Source organism: Cryptomeria japonica, chromosome 3, assembly GCF_030272615.1.
Source record: "Cryptomeria japonica chromosome 3, Sugi_1.0, whole genome shotgun sequence".
NCBI lineage: Eukaryota > Viridiplantae > Streptophyta > Pinopsida > Cupressales > Cupressaceae > Cryptomeria > Cryptomeria japonica.
The window spans coordinates 658,079,218-658,098,828 of NC_081407.1; the positions used below are offsets into that span (position 1 = coordinate 658,079,218).

General features: G+C 39.0%; 1 protein-coding gene across 1 annotated transcript in view; it reads right to left on the reverse strand.

Annotated features, from left to right (window-relative positions):
- Nucleotides 1–15,059: 15,059 nt before the first annotated feature.
- Nucleotides 15,060–19,611, reverse strand: part of LOC131033779 (membrane-associated progesterone-binding protein 4) — a 71,731-nt gene continuing 67,179 nt past the window's right edge. The window contains exon 8 of the mRNA XM_057965069.2: nucleotides 15,060–15,693. Within this exon, the coding sequence (XP_057821052.2) occupies nucleotides 15,526–15,693 (168 nt within the window). The 3' untranslated portion in view covers nucleotides 15,060–15,525. The remainder of the gene's footprint in view (nucleotides 15,694–19,611) is intronic.

Here is a 19,611-nt window from a genome sequence, read left to right on the forward strand (position 1 = left end):
GACTTAATTACAATTATAGGGCTTACACGTTACCTTATGTCTTGCCCTATTTTGGCGTACTAATAATGATTAAGTTATATTGCAAGGGGAGCGCACCTATTTAGGGCCATACGTTACATGAAGTGATATAGGGTCGACCCTATAATATGATGAACATATTTCATGTTGCTTGGCGTGTAGGAGATAAAGGGCCCAGCCCTATTTGTTTTACACATTACATATAAATACAATAGATAGGGCCCTACCCTATAAGGACTCGGATGATGCCTTAAGGCAATCCGAATCCTATTTATTTTCCTAACCTAGTTACAAAATCAACACTCCCTCTTAACTAGGGAGGAAAATAAATACATAACCAAATTCACATGGACAAACCCATGGTATGAACATTTATAAGGTTTAGGATTAGGGCCCAGCCCGAATAGTTCAATCAATATACAATTCGTGATTTGATCACGCAATTACATTACAATGAACCTTTACATGATCTTCTCTAGTAATGCCTGCAGAGGAAGAAGCCAACGCTTCACACTTTCCTGAGAACCTGCATATAACATCATTATCTTTCATATAACACCATTATCTTTCATCATGCACATCCACGGAGGATGAAAGAGACCTTTCCATATGCACACCTGCAATAATTAATACTCAAAGATATATATAACCATACAACATAAATCATGCACAATAGCAGAGGATACATAAACTTCTCCCAAAGAAGGACAATTGGTCACCTTGCACACCGTAGAGGGTGAACTCACCTTGCACTCCGCAGAGGGTGAGAAATAACCGCCACCTTGCACTCCGCAGAGGGTGGAAAGAACTGCCACCTTGCACTCCGCAGAGGGTGGGAAATAACCGCCACCTTGCACTCCACAGAGGGTGAAAGAACTGCCACCTTGCACTCTGCAGAGGGTGGATGATACACCCAGTGTATCATGGTTAGTATCATCATAAATAAACATTTTGCAATAGACAAGGAATATACATTAGATATATATTATCAATTCCTCTATTAAACCATAATGATTAGAACCCAAGAATGAAATTGAGATATTAAAAGATATCAAGACTCCCTCTAAAACCCTATCTAAATAAAGAATTCACAGACCTGATGATTCATTCTTACTTACGAAGTGGACCCATAGCATCTTAAAAATAAAGAGATAAAAGGTAGACTTTCATAATTAGTCCGATGACAAGATCTGATTGAGGGAGGGCTTCTCAGGTCATGCATGAAAGCTTTCTTCAGAGAGACATAATCTGAAAACATTATCTTCAAGAGTAGACTTTAGGTTACCTTAGAGACATGATATAGGTAAAACAAAACACCAATCCTTACAACATATAGATAGATAGAAGACATTTACCTATACTCGGATCCTAATAGTTAATACACATCCATATATATACATTATCACTATTCAGCCATGAATACATTGAATATATAAGTGATAGTAGGTATATGATAGCAGAAATATAAGGATGACAACAAGTATCAAAATAAGGTAAGTTTTAAGGTAGCTTCAAATCACCTACAACTTCACTTACCTATCTCCCTTGAAATAAGTTGAGATTCATCACCTTTGAAGGTTCTAAGATACTAAGAGGATGAGGAATCCATTGATGCAGATGAAGGACCTTGATTGTGCATGTAATCATCTGAAAACCCTAGATCTGCACTTAGAAGTCCAGGCTGTAAATCTGATCATTGCACATGCAAACCTAGGCTCTGATACCATGTAAGTTTTCATGACCAGATTATCCACAATAAACAGAAAACTAAAGTTGCACAGTAAAGCATACAAATAGAGGATCACACAACACAAGACTACCCTGGGAAAACCTCCCTCTTGGAGGAAAAACCCAACAACAAATCAGATCTAGATCCTTTTATTAATTGTAGAATACAATGGCAATAAAGATCATATTACTTATCTGATATAACTGTCAACCTAGGGCAAAATTAGAGTTACAGTCGTAACCCAGCTAGGGCACAATGTAACAGCAGAAGATAGCAGACTTATCTCTTTCTTATATAAGAATATCATCAGCATACAACTTCCAGCTCTTCGTAGTTCTTCACTGAAGATTGCAGACCTAATGATGTTTGTAGACCTTCAAGAGGAACTCGCTATCCTCTTCAATGTATTCACTGTCCAAGATCACATGTATGGCAAATGCTGATGGCAGAAGTAATTCACTGATTCCTTGATCAGAATTGGTTCGCTTGCCTTCAATGAGGATTCGCTAATCTCCAGAATGAGTGGGCAGATCTTGCAGAGCTAACTTCACATTGATGATGAAAACTGAGTGATGAATGCATACACATTAATCTCTATTTATATTTGGCATGGAGACCAATTCAAGTCGGCTTCACCTTAAGTTTTGTGCCAAGACTTAATTACAATTAGAGGGCTTACACGTTACCTTATGTCTTGCCCTATTTTGGCGTACTAATAATGATTAAGTTATATTGCAAGGGGAGCGCACCTATTTAGGGCCATACGTTACATGAAGTGATATAGTGTCGGCCCTATAATATGATGAACATATTTCATGTTGCTTGGTGTGTAGGAGATAAAGGGCCCAGCCCTATTTGTTTTACACATTACATATAAATACAATAGATAGGGCCCTGCCCTATAAGGATTCGAATGATGCCTTAAGGCAATCCGAATCCTATTTATTTTCCTAACCTAGTTACGAAATCAACAATAATTGGATGTGATAGTCAAAGTGGCATTTGACTGGATAAAAACCTAATGCATCATGTTTACATAAAGGATATCGATGCTCAATTTTAGTTTGCTCTAGAAATGGTTGAAGGTGGCAATATCATGTTACAGAAAGTGGACAACTCAAAAGTTGCAAATTCTCTCACTAAGATAGTGAGCACGGAGAGGTTTGGTTGGTGCAAAGAGGCAACATAACTTCTTAAGTTTGATTGATATTTCTATCAGATTTTCAATGTTAAAATTTCCCTTTTTCTATTGTATAATGTTCAAAAAGTGGGAGAATGTTAGGACAAGTTTTCGAAAACTTACAATCCTAGTATTCATATTTTATATTTTGTATTTATTATTGTTTCATCATATGTGCTTTTGTCTTCACTTGAGAAATTTGTCATCCCGTTTGGAGATGGCATTAATTTTTCTCTTTAGTGAGTTTTGTTGTCATGAGTATGTAGGTGTCACGTATTGAGTTGGAATTTTTTGCCATATGTTGACATCTTGAAAGGTTTGGCAGCGTCTTGGCTAGTTTTAATGGGGATTACCTATCGCAAATTATTATGACACGCATAAGAGAGGGGTTATGTTAGAATATTTACCAATCTTTTAACAAAGTTAAACTCTTGCCATATAAGAGGGAGGTTATGTTAGGATATTTACCAATCTTTAAACAAAGTTGAACTCTTGCCATAAGAAAATGAAGAGAAATTAGGGCACCCAAGTTTGGGTCGTCAAATATTCTTGTTTGTAATATATGACATACAAAGAATATGCTTAATATAGCTTCTGAAACCAAAGATCAAGAGGGTTGTTGAATTTTGTGCCTTGACCATTTAAGCCTCAAACTTCTCTTGGTCATGTTGATAGTTTTCCACAACCATGTGATGGTTTCTAGTTTGTACTTCTATATAAATTGATGCATTGAGTTAGAGGATGCATATGTTGTTTCATTGTTTGTATGACTGTTGAATTAATACCAAGATTCAAAGGGACAAATCATATTGATGTAACTCTCTTTTAAAGGATTAAACAAGCTTGGGTATCTTTAAACATGGAGATTTTTTCCCAAGAAGGTTTATCCAATTAAATCTGCGTGTTATAGTTTGTATTCTCTTGATTTTTATTTCCGTTTCCATAACATTTTAAAATTGTTTAAGATTTTGTTGCATTAAAGTTCAACATATCTCAATATTTAGTTACAACCCATTTTCTATAAAACTAACTATGCTTGTGTGAAAAAATCAATCAAAAATCTTTTGAGTTCCCATGAGAAAGACTGCTCACTAAACTCGTGCTCCTAGGAAGAGAAACACCTCCAAGTTCAAATAGAAAATCCTTTGTGATGATGGGATGGTGAAAATGGTGATACAAAATTAAGAAAAGAGAGAAAGGGCACTTTAATTATGCATGTGTGGAAGATCAATTCAAATGGATAATCAAATGATAGTTTCCAAGGACTTGAATTTTAATCAATGATAACAATTAAATGTTAGTAGAATAGAAAAGATGCATCATCCAAGTATTATAAATTATCGTTTTAGATTTTTTGATGCACAAGTGGTGGACCACATGACCATATAGAAGGAGAAAAAAGAAATTGTGTGGCGCTAGTTAAGAATAGTCATTAAAACGGATTCCTAACAACACTTTTTCTCTCTTTTTTTATGAATACAACAAAATTGCTTAGATATCGACATCTTTTCTTTTTTCAAGCAATACAAAATAATGAGTAGTCCTTCAACTAAGCAACCAAAAGTAGGGGATTTTGTCCATCAAAGTTACCCATGGATCAAACCTAAGCCCAAGTATGTCTCCTAGGGTTAAAACCTTGGTGGATGACACCATAAAAAACATACAATCCTCCTTATTTTACTCAACCATTTTGATTATAGCCCTTTGGCTTTTTTCCCTCTGGTATTCAAATTTTAAGTTTATTTTTTTCATGTTCACAAAACTGGGAATAAGGTGATGGACTAGCTACCTAACGTTAGTATCAATCACATTTAGCAACTTTTTGAGTATGTCTATATAAAACGTCAATCCCCTTTTCTTTCAATTCTATGAGTAGATTTCTTCCTAGTATCGATCATTTTAAGCTTATCTTTGGTTGGTAGAGGGACCCCTTACTCTTTCTTAGATTATTGAGGGAGGAGGATGTAGCGTCATAAAATTGCAACCCTTGCAATTTTTGACCGCATTTGGGTCTTTACATTAGCAGATGAATCCCTAAGCCTGATCGGAGATCCGAAACATGCTCATGACATCAAAAACCTGCATTTTTCATCATTTTGTACTACCTTCTTGTTGCTACTTGTCCTAAGTTAAGGCGGGACAGGGGCGTGGCGTCAGCGCCCTTGTCCTGACCCTATTTTGGGCCCCCTTTGGTCCCCCCTTGCATTAGGCTTATCGATTTGTGAGCAGGAAAAGGTTTTCCTATGTCGGCCTAAGATGGGAAATTACTTTAACACCCCTAATTGGCAAGTATATAAGGAGCGCTTCCCCTCCTATTCGCATAAGTGAAATCAAGTGCAAGCGAAAGTAACGCGAACAAGCGAGAGGTCTCCATATCGTCATCAAGCATTCATTCAAGCATTGAGCATTTCAAGTCTCCTTTCAAGGCTAGGTGTTGCATTCAAGAAAAGGATTCAACCATTGAAGAGGAGATTTCTATCAGCATTCAAGACATCCTATTTCACATACCCATTCAAGCAAATTCATCTACAAAGGTATCAACATTTCAATTACATCCCCTTCTTGAGGTGGATTTTACTTCAGACATTTATTTTCATTTACTTGCAACATTTTACAACCACTTGGTTAATTCCAAAACGGGGTTTGAACTGAAAGCAAACCCCCAATCCCAACAACATTTCCCTCTCTTTTCTGTGTAGGTTGCAGGTGTGCAACTGTAATTGCAGGTTTAGGCTTCATTTTCAGAGACGGAAAAACCTTTTTCGACACGCGGATTTTTCGGAGGACCGTGCATAACTTACGCACGGTCCCTACAACTTTTGCTCAGATTTGCAAGGAAGCTTCGTCTCGACATTCTACTGCTAATTCCAAGTGCACAACTTCATCCCGCATCTCTATCTTAAGATATAATCACTTCTTTGTCATTTCTGCATTTAGTCTCAATTTGTTTAATTCAACTAGTCTACTGCAAAAGAAGGTTAATTTACTTTCCTAATACTTTCCAAATTTACTACAATTCACTTAATATTCAATCTCTTACCATTGGGGATTGAATCTAGTGAATTCAACCCCTCTTTTGAATATAATGTGTGAAAAATTGAAAGGAATCAATTATGAAACTTTCATTCCTCTTTTGAGAGGTGTAAAGCTTTCCACTTGATCTCCCCTCATCATTTTTCACCTATTACAGAGGCATCCTTACTCTTTGCCTTGAATTGTTGAGGGATTTTATATTAAGTCTTTGTTGACAAGAGAAAGACAAGCTTTTCTCTTCCCCAATGCCTCTTCTTACAAAAGTTTGGCGTTCCCTCTTTCACATGTAAGCTTTCAGCAACACTATTGGTTGCCAGTAGGCATGATTTGGAATGGCTTTCCTATCTTGCTTTCTTATCGTTGTGCTCGATGTTGTTTCCACTTAGAAGGCAAGTTTTCTACTTTTTGCTTTCTTAGTGTGGTTTGAAAGTGGGTATTTTCAGTTCTTTAAAGCTGTGTTGTTTGGGAGAGTCTCCATGCACTTTAATAATATTTTATAGCCCCACTTTCAGCAATTTAGAGCTGCCTTTTGTTTTTAAGTTTGTTGCATTGGCTTAATTTGACTCTCCCTGAAGCAGCTTCGTGTCTCCACAAATGGCTATGTATTCGAAACAATCAAAACCAAAACAATGCAGATCCTATAATTGTCAACATGATTTACAAAGGAAAATGAGTTAGTTTGGTGTTAGTTTTGATTAGGATGATTGTTGAGAAGTTTAACCATGTTATGTTTGGTTGATTGGTGTTGGTGTAAATAAATATTCATCATGGATATTATTACACTTTACTTAAGTTAACTTAGGATAATGCATCTTTTCGTAGTTTGGATTTGAGACACTTAGGGAAGTGTGCACATAGGGATAGACCTTGTAGGAGAAATTCCACCTTTTGTGGTCTTGTTTTGTTGTTACACTCCACATTCAATGGGTCATCCACCTCTTGTGGAATATTATATTATTTCTCCTACCTACCCCTAGTATTTCTTACCTACCCTTGTCTCTCATTGAGCCACATGTCATGATTGTGTGCCCGTACATCCATATGGCCTTGCCTATATAAGCAGGCCTATATTCATTGTATTAGTGAATCCAGTTGATCATTTTCATATTGATGAGAATACAGTTTGTTCTTGTCATTCTTTTGTCTTTATTTTAATACTTTTCATTGTGCCCTTGATCTTGGCAAAATCTCACATGATATCAGAGCCATTGGGGCTTCATTGATTGGTTGTTGGAGACATCGTGGAAGGCTTCTATTTTCGGATCTAAGGGAATGCATTTTTTGGAGGCATCTTAGAGCGTTTTCAATCTCACCATTGCGTCTGGGAGGCCGTTTCCAAAAAATCGAGTATAAATTCGACCTATTTTGGCGAAAATCGATTTTTGGGTGTGGAGGAAATTTTCTGCCCAATTCAGGCCGTACGATATGGAATTTTCGGATTTTTTTCAAAATATATATATATATATTTTGAAAATTATTTTCCAGTTTGAAAATTATTTTTGGGATCCATACCTTCTGCCCAGTCAGCAGCACATAGTCAGCGCCCAGTCAACAGCACCCAGTCAGTGCCCAGTCAGCGCCTAGTCAACATTTTCTTTGGAAATTTTTAGACCCCTCTTCGTTGAACAGTTTGGATTTTTGGGTCAACTTTGGAGGCCCATAACTTGCTCAATTTTGCTCCTTTTTAGGTGCAATTTTTTTTTTATTTGGGCTAATTTTTCGTGCTCTTCGCAGTGGTGTAGTTTTTTTGGTTTTGGTGCACAGGGTTTTTGGAATTTTCAAATTCTCTTAGTTGTATCTGTCCAATCCTCAATTCTGCAACTTCAAAGGCCTCGTTTAAGCTCATACAACCTCCTTTTCAGGTGCCGTTTTTTTTGAAAGTGCATGTTTTTCATCTACTTTCATAATCTATGATCAGATTTCAGAGATTTTAAGTGGAAATTGTACTTTCAGATATTGGTCTTATTTGGCCTATTTGGTACTTGTAAATTGTTTGGATCTTAGTTTCGATCTCTTGCATTATTAGTTTGAGTCTCTTTTCACCTTATTGAGGCAGTTGTAAAAATGAAATCAGAAGTCCACTTTGCCATTTTATGCAAGTGGCACATTGTACATGCACTAAGTATAAAGTGTCAAATCATCACTTTTGGGGGGGTTCTTTGATTGAATGAATTTGGGGGGGTGTCTTGTGTGATTGTCTCTCTCTTTCCTTGTGCTCTTTCATTTTTGTTGCAATGAGTCCTCATAAATTTCCACCTTTAACTCCACATAATTATGCATCATGAAAAATTAAAGTATGGAGCAAATTAATGGAAAAAGGTCTCACGCATTACATAGATGGAACAATAGCAGCACCACCTGATCCTAAGGTTGATCCTAATGCTCAGTTAGAATGGCTCACTAAGAATTGCATGGCTCTTGGAACTTTGTGCAAGTATGTATCAGATGACCTCATCTTTCATATTGAGAAGTGTACTACAATCAAAGATGCTTGGGATATGTTTCAGAAATTGTATGGTCAAGTTGATGAAATCAAAGGTTATAAGATTGACAATGAGCTCACCAACTTGGATCCCAAAAGTTTTGATACAATCCAAGATTATGTCACCAAAGCAAATGAGCTAAGAGTAAAGATTAAGGATTGTGGAATTGACAAAAAGGATGCTCAGTTGATAATCAACTTGTTAGACAAGCTTGCACCAAAATATGCAGCATTTGTGTCTAGCTTCCAAACTCATTGTTTGACAGTGGGGAGTTCCTATGTTATGCCTTCATTTGATGCTTTCACAGAAATGTTGATATTGGAACAATCTAAGTTGTTGAACATGGGGCTTCTCAAGTCTTCAAAGTCCAAGGCTTTGGTGGCTAATCAAGGGAATCAAGGAGGTCAAGGCAAAGATTCCAACAAGAAGAAGAAGCACTCTATGTCAAAGCCACAACAGGAAAAAGGACAATCATCCTCTCCATCACAAGGCGAATTTTCATCCTCTTCCAAGAAGGGGACACCACCTAAGAAGGATAAACCAACTTGTGCATATTGCAAGAAGTATGGTCATGATGAGCATCGATGCCACACAAAGCAAGTTGATGAGTTAACTAATCTTCTTAAGAAAAACAACATCAACTTGCCATCCGCCTACACAAAGAAGGATTCATCTCCTTCCTCTTCCTCACATTGTAAGGGAAAAGGGCAAGCATTTGTGGCTACAACAGGTTTTTCACAGCAATGGATACTTGACTCAGGTGCCTCATATCACATGGGTTCTACAAAAAAGCAGTTTTCTTCATTGGAGCCATCTAAGGTACCTCACATTTACATAGGTGATGATACACAAGTAGAGGTTGAAGGGAAAGGTTCAGTTGACATGGATGATGGAACATTTGAGAATGTTCTCTATGTTCCTAACTTGTCTACCAACCTTCTCTCTATCTACCAAATCACTCACTATGGGAATGGGAAAAAGGTTGAGTTTACACTTGATTCAGTTGTGGTAAAGGAACTTGATGATGATGTCTTGGTAGCAGTGGGACAAGTCAATGACAACTCAAGGCTTTATTCATTCTCCCACTTTGTGCCAAGTTCACCTTCTAGGGCCTTGCTTACTCGTTCAAATTCCGAAAGTAAGCTATGGCATGAGCGGTTTGGTCACCTCAACTACCGCTATCTTCAGCAGCTTAGCACTAAAGACATGGTCACAGGTCTACCTCGAATCAATTTTTCAGAGGGTGTATGGTCAGGGTGTTCCATGGGCAAGCACCCCGAGGAGAAGTTTGATAAGAGGAAAGCTTGGAGAGCTTTGGAAGTTCTTCAACTTGTTCACAGCAATGTAGCAGGTCCATTTCCAACACCTTCATTTAGCAAGGCCCGCTATGTCCTCACCTTCATTGATGACTACTCTCGCTTCACTTGGGTCTACTTTCTCATTCATAAGAGTGAAGTATTTGACAAATTTCAAGACTTCAAGACTCGTGTGGAGAAGCAATTCGGTAAAGTGGTCAAGATTCTTCGTATAGATAATGGAAGGGAATATGTGAACAAGAGACTTGAGGATTTTTGTACATTTGAGGGGATTAATCTTCAGCATTTTGTTGCATACACTCCACAGCAGAATGGAGTTGCAGAGCGCAAGAATAGAACTCTCAAAGACATGGCTAGCTGTATGATACATGCACATTCTCTTGATCCCGCCTTTTGGGCAGAGGCTATCAGTTGTGCCACACACATCCAGAATTGGGTTCCTCACAAAGCTTTGCAAGGTATTACTCCTTTTGAGGCTTGGGCTGGTAGGAAACCGATTGTGAGACATTTCAGAGTCTTTGGGTGTCCAGCATGGGCTCGCATACCTCCGCAGAAACGCAAGGCATTGGAACCTCAGAGTCGACCTTGCATATTTGTTGGATATCCTGAGGGTGTTAAGGCATATAGATTGATGGATCCTGAGACACATGAGGTGCTCACTGAGAGGAGTGTTCACTTTGAAGAAAGCTCTCCTAGCTTAGCCTCTCTACCTCCTCCACCTTCCTCCATTGTGGATAGTGATGCTAGTGATTCAGATGATGAGACTCCTTCAACTCCGACTTGCGGGGTTACACCTCCGCAGGGTCCACTTGTAGTTGAGGAGCCTCATTCTCCACCTCCACCTAGACCTCGTTGGGCTCGACAAACACTTGAGTCCGCGGGTTCTCTTGTTGGGGATCCTTCAGATACACAGAGAACTCGATCACAACATCAGGATCTTCCACATGCATTCATTGCTACCGCTTTCGATCCACAAACATTTAGGGAAGCATTAGGGGTTCCTAAGTGGGACCAAGCTATGGAGGAGGAGTATAGTTCCTTGATGAGGAACAACACCTGGGATTTAGTCCATCTCCCTAAGGGGAGAAAGATGGTTCGGTGTAAGTGGATCTATCGGACTAAGTATGCAGCGGATGGTAATGTGGATAAGTACAAGGCTCGACTTGTTGCGAAAGGTTTCTCCCAGGTAGTAGGTGTTGACTATACTGAGACCTTTGCGCCCGTAGCCAAAATGAACTCCATTCGCTTGACAGTTGCTATTGCTGCAACTCATGGTTGGGTTGTACATCAGATGGATGTGAAGAGTGCTTTTCTTCATGGTGATCTTGATTAGGAGATTTATATGGAGCAGCCACATGGTTTCCTCCAGGATACTTCCTTGGTTTGCAGACTAAGGAAATCTCTCTATGGCCTTAAGCAGGCCCCCAAGGCTTGGTATGCCAAGATAGATTCCTTTCTTCTCTCAGCAGGGTTCACCAGGTGTCATTCCGATCCGAATGTCTACAATTTGCGACAGGATGACTCTCACTTGACACTTTACTCTATGTTGATGATTTGATCATTATAGGGAGTACCGCATCCATTATTAGCAGGGTCAAATCTGCTTTGAATGACAGATTTGCTATGACTGACTTGGGTCTTTTGCACTGCTTTCTTGGGATAGAGATTTCACAGTCACCTTCTGGGATTACACTATCGCAGCCCAAGTATGCTCTTGATCTACTTGCACGCTTTCATATGGCTGATTGTAAGCCTGCACCGACTCCCTTTCTTTCAGGAGTCAAGCTTGAGGCTCAGTGTTCTTCTCCACCAGTTGATGCCACTTTGTATCATCAGTTTGTGGGTAGTCTCATCTACTTGACCCATACACGCCCTGATATTTCATTTGCAGTTGGCATGGTTTCCCACTTCATGTAGGAACCACATGAGCTTCATTGGAAAGCCGCCAAACGCATCCTTCATTACATCCAGGGTACACATCACTATGAGATTCACTATGTAGCAGGCACAAGACTTCGCTTGGTTGGTTATACAGACTCCGATTGGGCTGGCGATCTTGATGATCGTAAGTTTACTTCTAGTTACAGTTTTCACCTTGGTTCAAGCCCCATTTGTTGGCAGAGCAAGAAGCAACATGCTATTGCTCTCTCTTTGACTAAGGCTAAGTATCGAGGCACTGTTAATGCAGCAACTGAGACCATTTGGCTTCAGCAGATTCTCATAGAGTTTGGGTTCACCACTCCACGATCGACAGTTCTACATTGCGACAATCAGAGTGCTATTGCTATCTCGAAGAACCTAGTCCAGCACCAACAGACCAAACACATCGAGATTCATATGCACTATATCCGAGAACTGATTCAAGAGCAGGCCATTGATTTGCAGTATTGACCTACAACGGTTGCAGACATATTCACCAAACCTTTCACTGAGAGTAAGTTCCAACAGTTGCGAGCTCTCTTGGGGGTGCGGGATGTGTCATTAGGGGGGATCAGCTGACTTCTCCTTCCTCTCTTATGGGGGGGACTTTTTCCTCTTTGAGGTTTTGTCCATCTTCTTTGAGAGTCTTTTGTACATTCATCTCTCTTTTGGGGGGGAGTTTTTTCCCACTGAGTTTTCTCCCTTTCTCCATTTGTGAGAGATTGTTTTGCATAGTTTTTCTCCCATTTGCATATTGTACATGGGTACCTATCATGGCCTAGTAGCGGGGACCCATCTTGCATTATTGACTTGAGTCTTCATTCCCCTAAGTTGCACCTAAGGGGGGGTGTTGATATAAATAAATATTCGTTATGGATATTATTACACTTTACTTAAGTTAACTTAGGATAATGCATCTCTTCGTAGTTTGGATTTGAGACACTTAGGGAAGTGTGCACATAGGGATAGACCTTGTAGGAGAAATTCCACCTTTTGTGGTCTTGTTTTGTTGTTACACTCCACATTCAGTGGGTCATCCACCTCTTGTGGAATATTATATTATTTCTCTTACCTACCCCTAGTATTGCTTACCTACCCTTGTTTCTCATTGAGCCACATGTCATGATTGTGTGCTCGTACATCCATATGGCCTTGCCTATATAAGCAGACCTATATTCATTGTATTAGTGAATCCAGTTGATCATTTTCATATTGATGAGAATACAATTTGTTCTTGTCATTCTTTTGTCTTTATTTTAATACTTTTCATTGTGCCCTTGATCTTGGCAAAATCTCACAATTGGCATATTGTAATCAAGATACTTAACGATTGATAAAAATATATCAAAGTTTAAGAAAAAGAGTTTGTAATAGATAAGGTGATGTAGTAGATTAATGTAATTTCAAGGCAACCTGTTCCTCCTCCATCACTATATCCTCACCTTTGGGACTCGTATCATATTGAAATGTTTGCCCCCTTAGAAAGAACGAAGACAAATTGAGTGTACCTAAGTTCCACCATTTTCATGTATTTGGCCTATTATTTAAATATAATACTTCCCTTCACAATAATCTACTGCAATTCTTCACAACCCCTCTGGACCCCTTCATCGTGTATGGCTTTCAAAATATTAAGCAGGTTCAGAATTTTGGTTCCACATTTTAATGAACCTAAAAAGCCATTTCCTTATAGGGAACTATTTATGGAGTATCCAAATAGTTTTCGTATAATGCTCACATGGTGTGTGAGAAAATTAGGCAGGTAAACTTGCTGGTTATCCAAGTTCTGCCATAAGGTCGCTGAGTCTGCAATTCTTAAGTATAATATTATTACTAAGGCGATGATAATCCACAAGGATCCTCAAAAATTGTCTCAACCTAAATTGAGTTGATTTCGAAGATATTTTGATCTTCAACGAGCCATGTAGACTTTGCAACATTTCCTATCCTCCCGATCAAATGCTACAGCCAATTTCTTTATAATATCCAAGATGCATAGAAGCTAAAACTATTGCATGCTTATCACATACGTGACTGTCAAGATGGCATACTTGCTTTGTAGCTCTTTTCGTTCATATTTGCCTGCTGTCCATCATCCTTGTAGTTGATTTCCTTGGAGAATTTCTCTATATAGTTGTAATATCGCAACATAATTTGTTTGGGGGTTATCTTTGTTTTGGTTTGTTTAAACAAGTTTGTTGTGAATGTGGCTAAAATAAATCTTTGTTTATTTGGAAAATATTTTTTTGGTTGCCTTGCGCATGCTACTTACAGAAATGGATAATGGTAGCATACCAAATTATTGGAGTTCAATGGATTAGTGTGCTCGACATTATCAAAAGTGTTGACATGGTCTGTCAATATCTAGGTGCAGTTTCATACAGGACTGGTTTGCTCATATTTGCAATTTTGCGTGCTACCTTTATATAATAACAAATTTTGCTTTTGGCTCTAACTAGAATTTGATCTTTGCTCCTAACAATCATGGAATGCTCAGGCTCCTCCATTTCATGACCTTTCATCTGATGCCTTGACATATGGGTAGCGTCATAATATTTAAAACTCAACTGTGTATTGCTTTAATACCAAGCCATGATGTTGTATACCATCAAAGCTGGAGCAATTTAAACCACTTCCCTGGTACTAATAATATCAATTTTTAAGGAGCCGATTAAAACCTATTTACCCTTTAATAAAAAATAATAGCGAAAATTAATCTGTATCCTTATTTGCACACAATGCTTATGAAAGATGCAATTGGATGTTCTATCCTATAGATCTTCTGACATGTAAGAGTTAACTACATTATCAAAATCCCAAAGGTGAACATAATTATCATTTCATTTCTAGTCAGTGTCCTATCCTCTTTTAACTTGTGACATGGTGACTAATCAAATAATAACAAAATCCGAGCCACAACCACAAGATCACAATTTGCAACTCAGAATATGTAGTTGCATTTATATTCAGAATTTGCATATGAAAGATGTGCACGATGCATTAGTGCTAAGCCTAAAATCTATGAAACTGAGACAAGAGATGTTAACAAGATAACCATCATACTGAGATGCAAATGAAATGTTGAAGATTCATTGGTGTGGTTTTAGTCACCACCATTAGACATCTTGAGATTAATAAGTCTAGTATTGTTGTGCAGTAACTTAATATTTCATGGATAAACTCAATCATTTCCATTTCTATTTTGCACTTCAGGGTTCGACTGACTTGGCTTAGCTTCCAGTTTCAAAGCATCCTTACTTAAATAATTGTTTGCTTCTCTAATTAGACAATTGTTTAAAAATTCACTTCATGCCATAGTAGTAAAAGGCCTTAAAACACTCCTAGGCCATTAAATGTGGTCATATTTGCTACTCCACGTCAGTCAAATCTGGCAGTGTTGGTTAAACACATCCGCTTTACAAAAGAATTGTGTAATTGAATTCATTTTTAATATTTATGTGAAGCCACAACAGCGACTTTCTCATTCTCATTTAAAACTATGTAATTGAAAAGCGCTAAAGAAAGTGACTTTCTAGTTTGTACCCTCAGGCCCAATGTAGTAGGCACTCAATTCAGTGAAAGATGACACACTTTCTGTAACCCTCAGTGAAAGATGACATACCACTCAATTCACTTATTTGTGTCATATATAACTCAGGCCCAATGTAGTAGGCACATTTTATGAACATTGCTCCTATGGTCTTGCCCATGTAATGAGACTACATTCAAAAGTGACACCAACAGAATGTAAGCAAGACCAATTTAGGTCTCGAGTATGGAGAGAAATATCAAATTCCAAATATTCTTTTGGTCCCACAAGATCAGTTGAGAAATGCAATAAATCCTTTAAAGTTTGCAAAGAGATGCCAAAGGATCACAACCTACATACAACTCCACCCCTGGTCTATTGAGTTCATCCTCTTTGAGGCATGCACAGTGCTTGCTTATTTTCCCTGTTAAAGCTATTTCTGCTGGCATTTGGACCAACCGAGGATATCCTGAATCACACCACACCTGCACATTTGACACGTTAATCAAAATTTCTACACAATTAACTTCATGATTACTAGTCACTAATTAATGAAAATGATTAAATGCCTTCTAAAATATTTGCAGAGCATCAATGAATTTTTTTGGGAGAAAAGAATGTATCTTGAAGATGACATCTACAATAACATTGCAATATTTGCACCAAATCTTCAGTCATATGTTACACTTCTTTACATGTTTTGGTGCCAAATATACTTCTTCACAGTTATGTTTTGGTGATGAATTTTGTTAATGCTATACTTCTTTACACTTGTGTTGTGGTGCCAAATCTTGTGAGCATAATCTGTGCTGCTGCATATAGAGGTTGAATACAAAATTAAAGATTTTCTCTATGAAGCTAAAATGAAAAATCTATTATATAGCATGAGACTTTATAATGTCACGAGGGGAGTCCCAAGTAAAACCATCAGTTTTTTCCCTTTCTTCATTGCCACCACTGTAATTGGCTTGTTGCTTGAATCCCATTTGTTTATTATCGGGTTGCCACTGAAATGCATAACCTTCTTTCAATATTTTGTCTCAAAACAACATGACAATAATATAACCTAAGCTATTCAAAGGAAATTCACAACCTTGTTTTACATCTACTTGATGCCAGAGCATTTCAATGGTCCAGCCCATAGATGGCATACTTGCTGAGTAAAATTGAAAACAAGTAATTGTGTGATTTACATGCCAGTTGTACTCACCAATTTTCTGGCAAGGACTGCCAATTTTTTGGTGAGAACTCACCAAAAGGTCAGCAAATCCGACTCAAAAACTTGGGTTTGGTGTCACCAAAGCCTTTTGCGTCAAAAACAACCTCAAAACACCAAAATGTGAGTAATTTTCGCTTTGCAAGGCAAAGAAAAAAACCAATGCTGATGTATTCACATTAGGCACTCAGTGGGTTTGTAGTTCATTGTATCATGATACTATCATCCCCCATTAGATAGACAGCCCAAGGTGGTCAACAAGTGCTTGGAGGACTATCTTCAATGTTTTTCTTTGGATAAACAAGAGAGACGAATGCAATGGCTGCCACTAGCAGAATGGTGGTAAAGCACTTCTTTTTATAGTACATTCAAAATGTCTCCATTTTTTGCAATGTATGGATGTCATCCACCATTAATCACCTCTTCATTGCAAACACACTCAAAGGTCTAAACAACTGAAAAACACATTCACCATCAACAAGTAGTATTTGCTAGTCTCAGGGAAAACTTGGCAATAATACAAAACAGAATGAAGCAACAAGAAAATCAACACCTTAGTGAGAAATTTTTAATACAGATGCAAAAGCATATGGATTTCAAAGAATCGATTGAATAATCAGAATGAGCAAAACGCTCATAAATAATACAAGCTATTTACAAGAATAGCAAGTTTCTAAAAAGAAACTGCTGAGAAGATCGAAGACGATCTTTCTAAAATAGAATGTACACTGAATGAGCATTAATACTAAAATTAACATATTTTAATATTCTATTACCCTCCCTTAATGCTCAATCTATTAACTACACCTATAGACCCCCTGAATTTTACAAATTTATCAGGACCAAGGGGCTTGGTGAATATGTCTGTTGGCTGCTCCGAGGTAGGAACATACAGCAACTGGATGGATCCGTCTTCAACCAGCTGTCGAATATAGTGACAATGCGTTTCCACATGCTTGGTTCTTTCATGGAAGACTGGATTCTTGGCGAGTTTGAGCACTCCCTGATTATCACAGAACAAGGGAGTAGGACCTGCCTGGGAGACATGCATATCCGCAAGCATTCGCCGAAGCCAAACCGCCTCACAAGATGCCTTAACTGCTCCCCAATACTCTGCTTTTGTCGAGGAGAGAGCCACTGCCTGCTGCTTCTTACTAGTCCATGTGACAGCACCAGATCCCAAACTAAACACATACCCTGCTGTAGACTTACGGTCATCAACCGAACCTGCCCAGTCAAAATCTGTGTAACCACTGAGTATAGGATCAGAACTCCGAGTGTACAGAAGTCCATAATCAGAAGTGCCACTCACATAATGCAGCACACGCTTCGCTGCTAACCAATGATCAGCCTTGGGAGCTGTCATGAAGCGTGAAATGTAGCTCACTGCAAAACTGATGTCAGGTCTAGTAGCAGTAAGATAGATGAGGCTGCCCACTAGTTGCCTGAACAGAGATTCATCCACAACTGGTGAGGATGACTGAGCTGAAAGTTTGAGCCCGGGTTCCATAGGAGTAGAGGCAGGTTTGCAATCCTGCATTCTGAACCTGTCCACAAGACTTCTAGCATACTTGGACTGAGAGAGAAAGATACTGGTCTCAGTCTGCCAGACTTCAACTCCTAAGCAGTAATGTAGAAGTCCCAAATCTGTCATATCAAAAGTGTGGCACAAATCCTGTTTGATCCCAGTGATCAAATGTGCTGAACTGCCAGTAATGATTAAGTCATCCACATAGACAACCACAAACAGAATATCATTACTAGTATACTTGATATACAGGTTTGCATCAGATGGACTCCGCCGAAAGCCATGATCTGTCAGGTACTTATCAATTTTCATGTACCAAGCCCGAGGAGCTTGTTTCAGACCATAGAGTGCTTTGACTAGTCTACAGACCTTCTGTTCTTGACCAGCAACCTTGAATCCTGGGGGTTGCGTCATGTAGACTTCTACCTGTAAGTCACCATTCAAAAAGGCACTCTTTACGTCCATCTGATGGACTTTCCAACTGAACTGGGCTGCCAAGGCAAGAACGAGCCATATGGTACTCATTTTGGCTGTAGGAGCAAAAGTCTCCTCGTAGTCAATGCCTTCTTTCTGTGAGAACCCACGAGCAACAAGACGAGCCTTATACTTGTCTAGGGTTCCATCAGCTTTGTATTTTACTTTGTACACCCATTTGCAGCTAATGGGCTTCTTCCCTGAAGGAAGATCAGAAAGGGCCCAAGTGTGATTCTTCTGAAGACTCTGGAACTCAGCTTCCATAGCCTGTTCCCACTCAGGTATACCTTTAGCCTCTGAATATGTCTGAGGTTCAAAAACACTATGTATGTTAGCCATGAGAGCAAAATTGACTGTATGCTGCTGTTTGCTCTTATTACGGGAGGTTCTACCCTCAATGAGCTCAGTATCCCTGAGATCACCAATGGTCTTGGCCCACCATTTAGGCCGGAGAGTAGAAGTGCTAACATCTGGAAGAGCTGGAAGAGGCTCAGGATCAGGAACAGGAGCAGCAAGAGAAGGATTATTCTCCGGAGGGAACTCAGGTAGTGCATCATCGAAAATAGATTCTGCATCATCCCTCCCATCAGGCGAACCTAATGGAATAAGAACACTGTGAGGCTGATCCTCAGAATTCTGCTCAGAAGAAGGGGACTGAAAGAATCCTCTGTCTTCATCAAATACAACATCACGACTGAAGATAAGACGTTCAGTGTCTATATCTATCAGTCTGTAGGCCTTATGGTGATCACTGTATCCTGTCATCATGAGTTTCTGACTTTTGGAATCCAACTTGGAGCGCTTAGCATCTGGAATCCAAACATAGGCAACAAAGCCAAAAACCTTCAGGTGGCTGATCTGAGGCTTCCGACCAGACCAAACCTCTTCTGGAGTCTTCCCCTTAACAGCCTAAGTAGGAGAGCGGTTAAGAAGGTAGACAGCAGTAAATACTGCTTCAGCCCAATACTTATTCGGAACACTCCTGTGTTGTAACATAGAACGAGCCATCTCAACAACCATACGATTGCGACGCTCGACAACACTGTTTTGCTGATGAGTGTAGGGTGTAGTCAACTGGCGTTTGATGCCATGGGTATCACAGAAGTTGGAGAATGCAGAAGAACAAAATTCCCCCCCGTTATCTGTCCTAAGAGTAATGATACTTTGTCCAGACTCTTTTTCAAC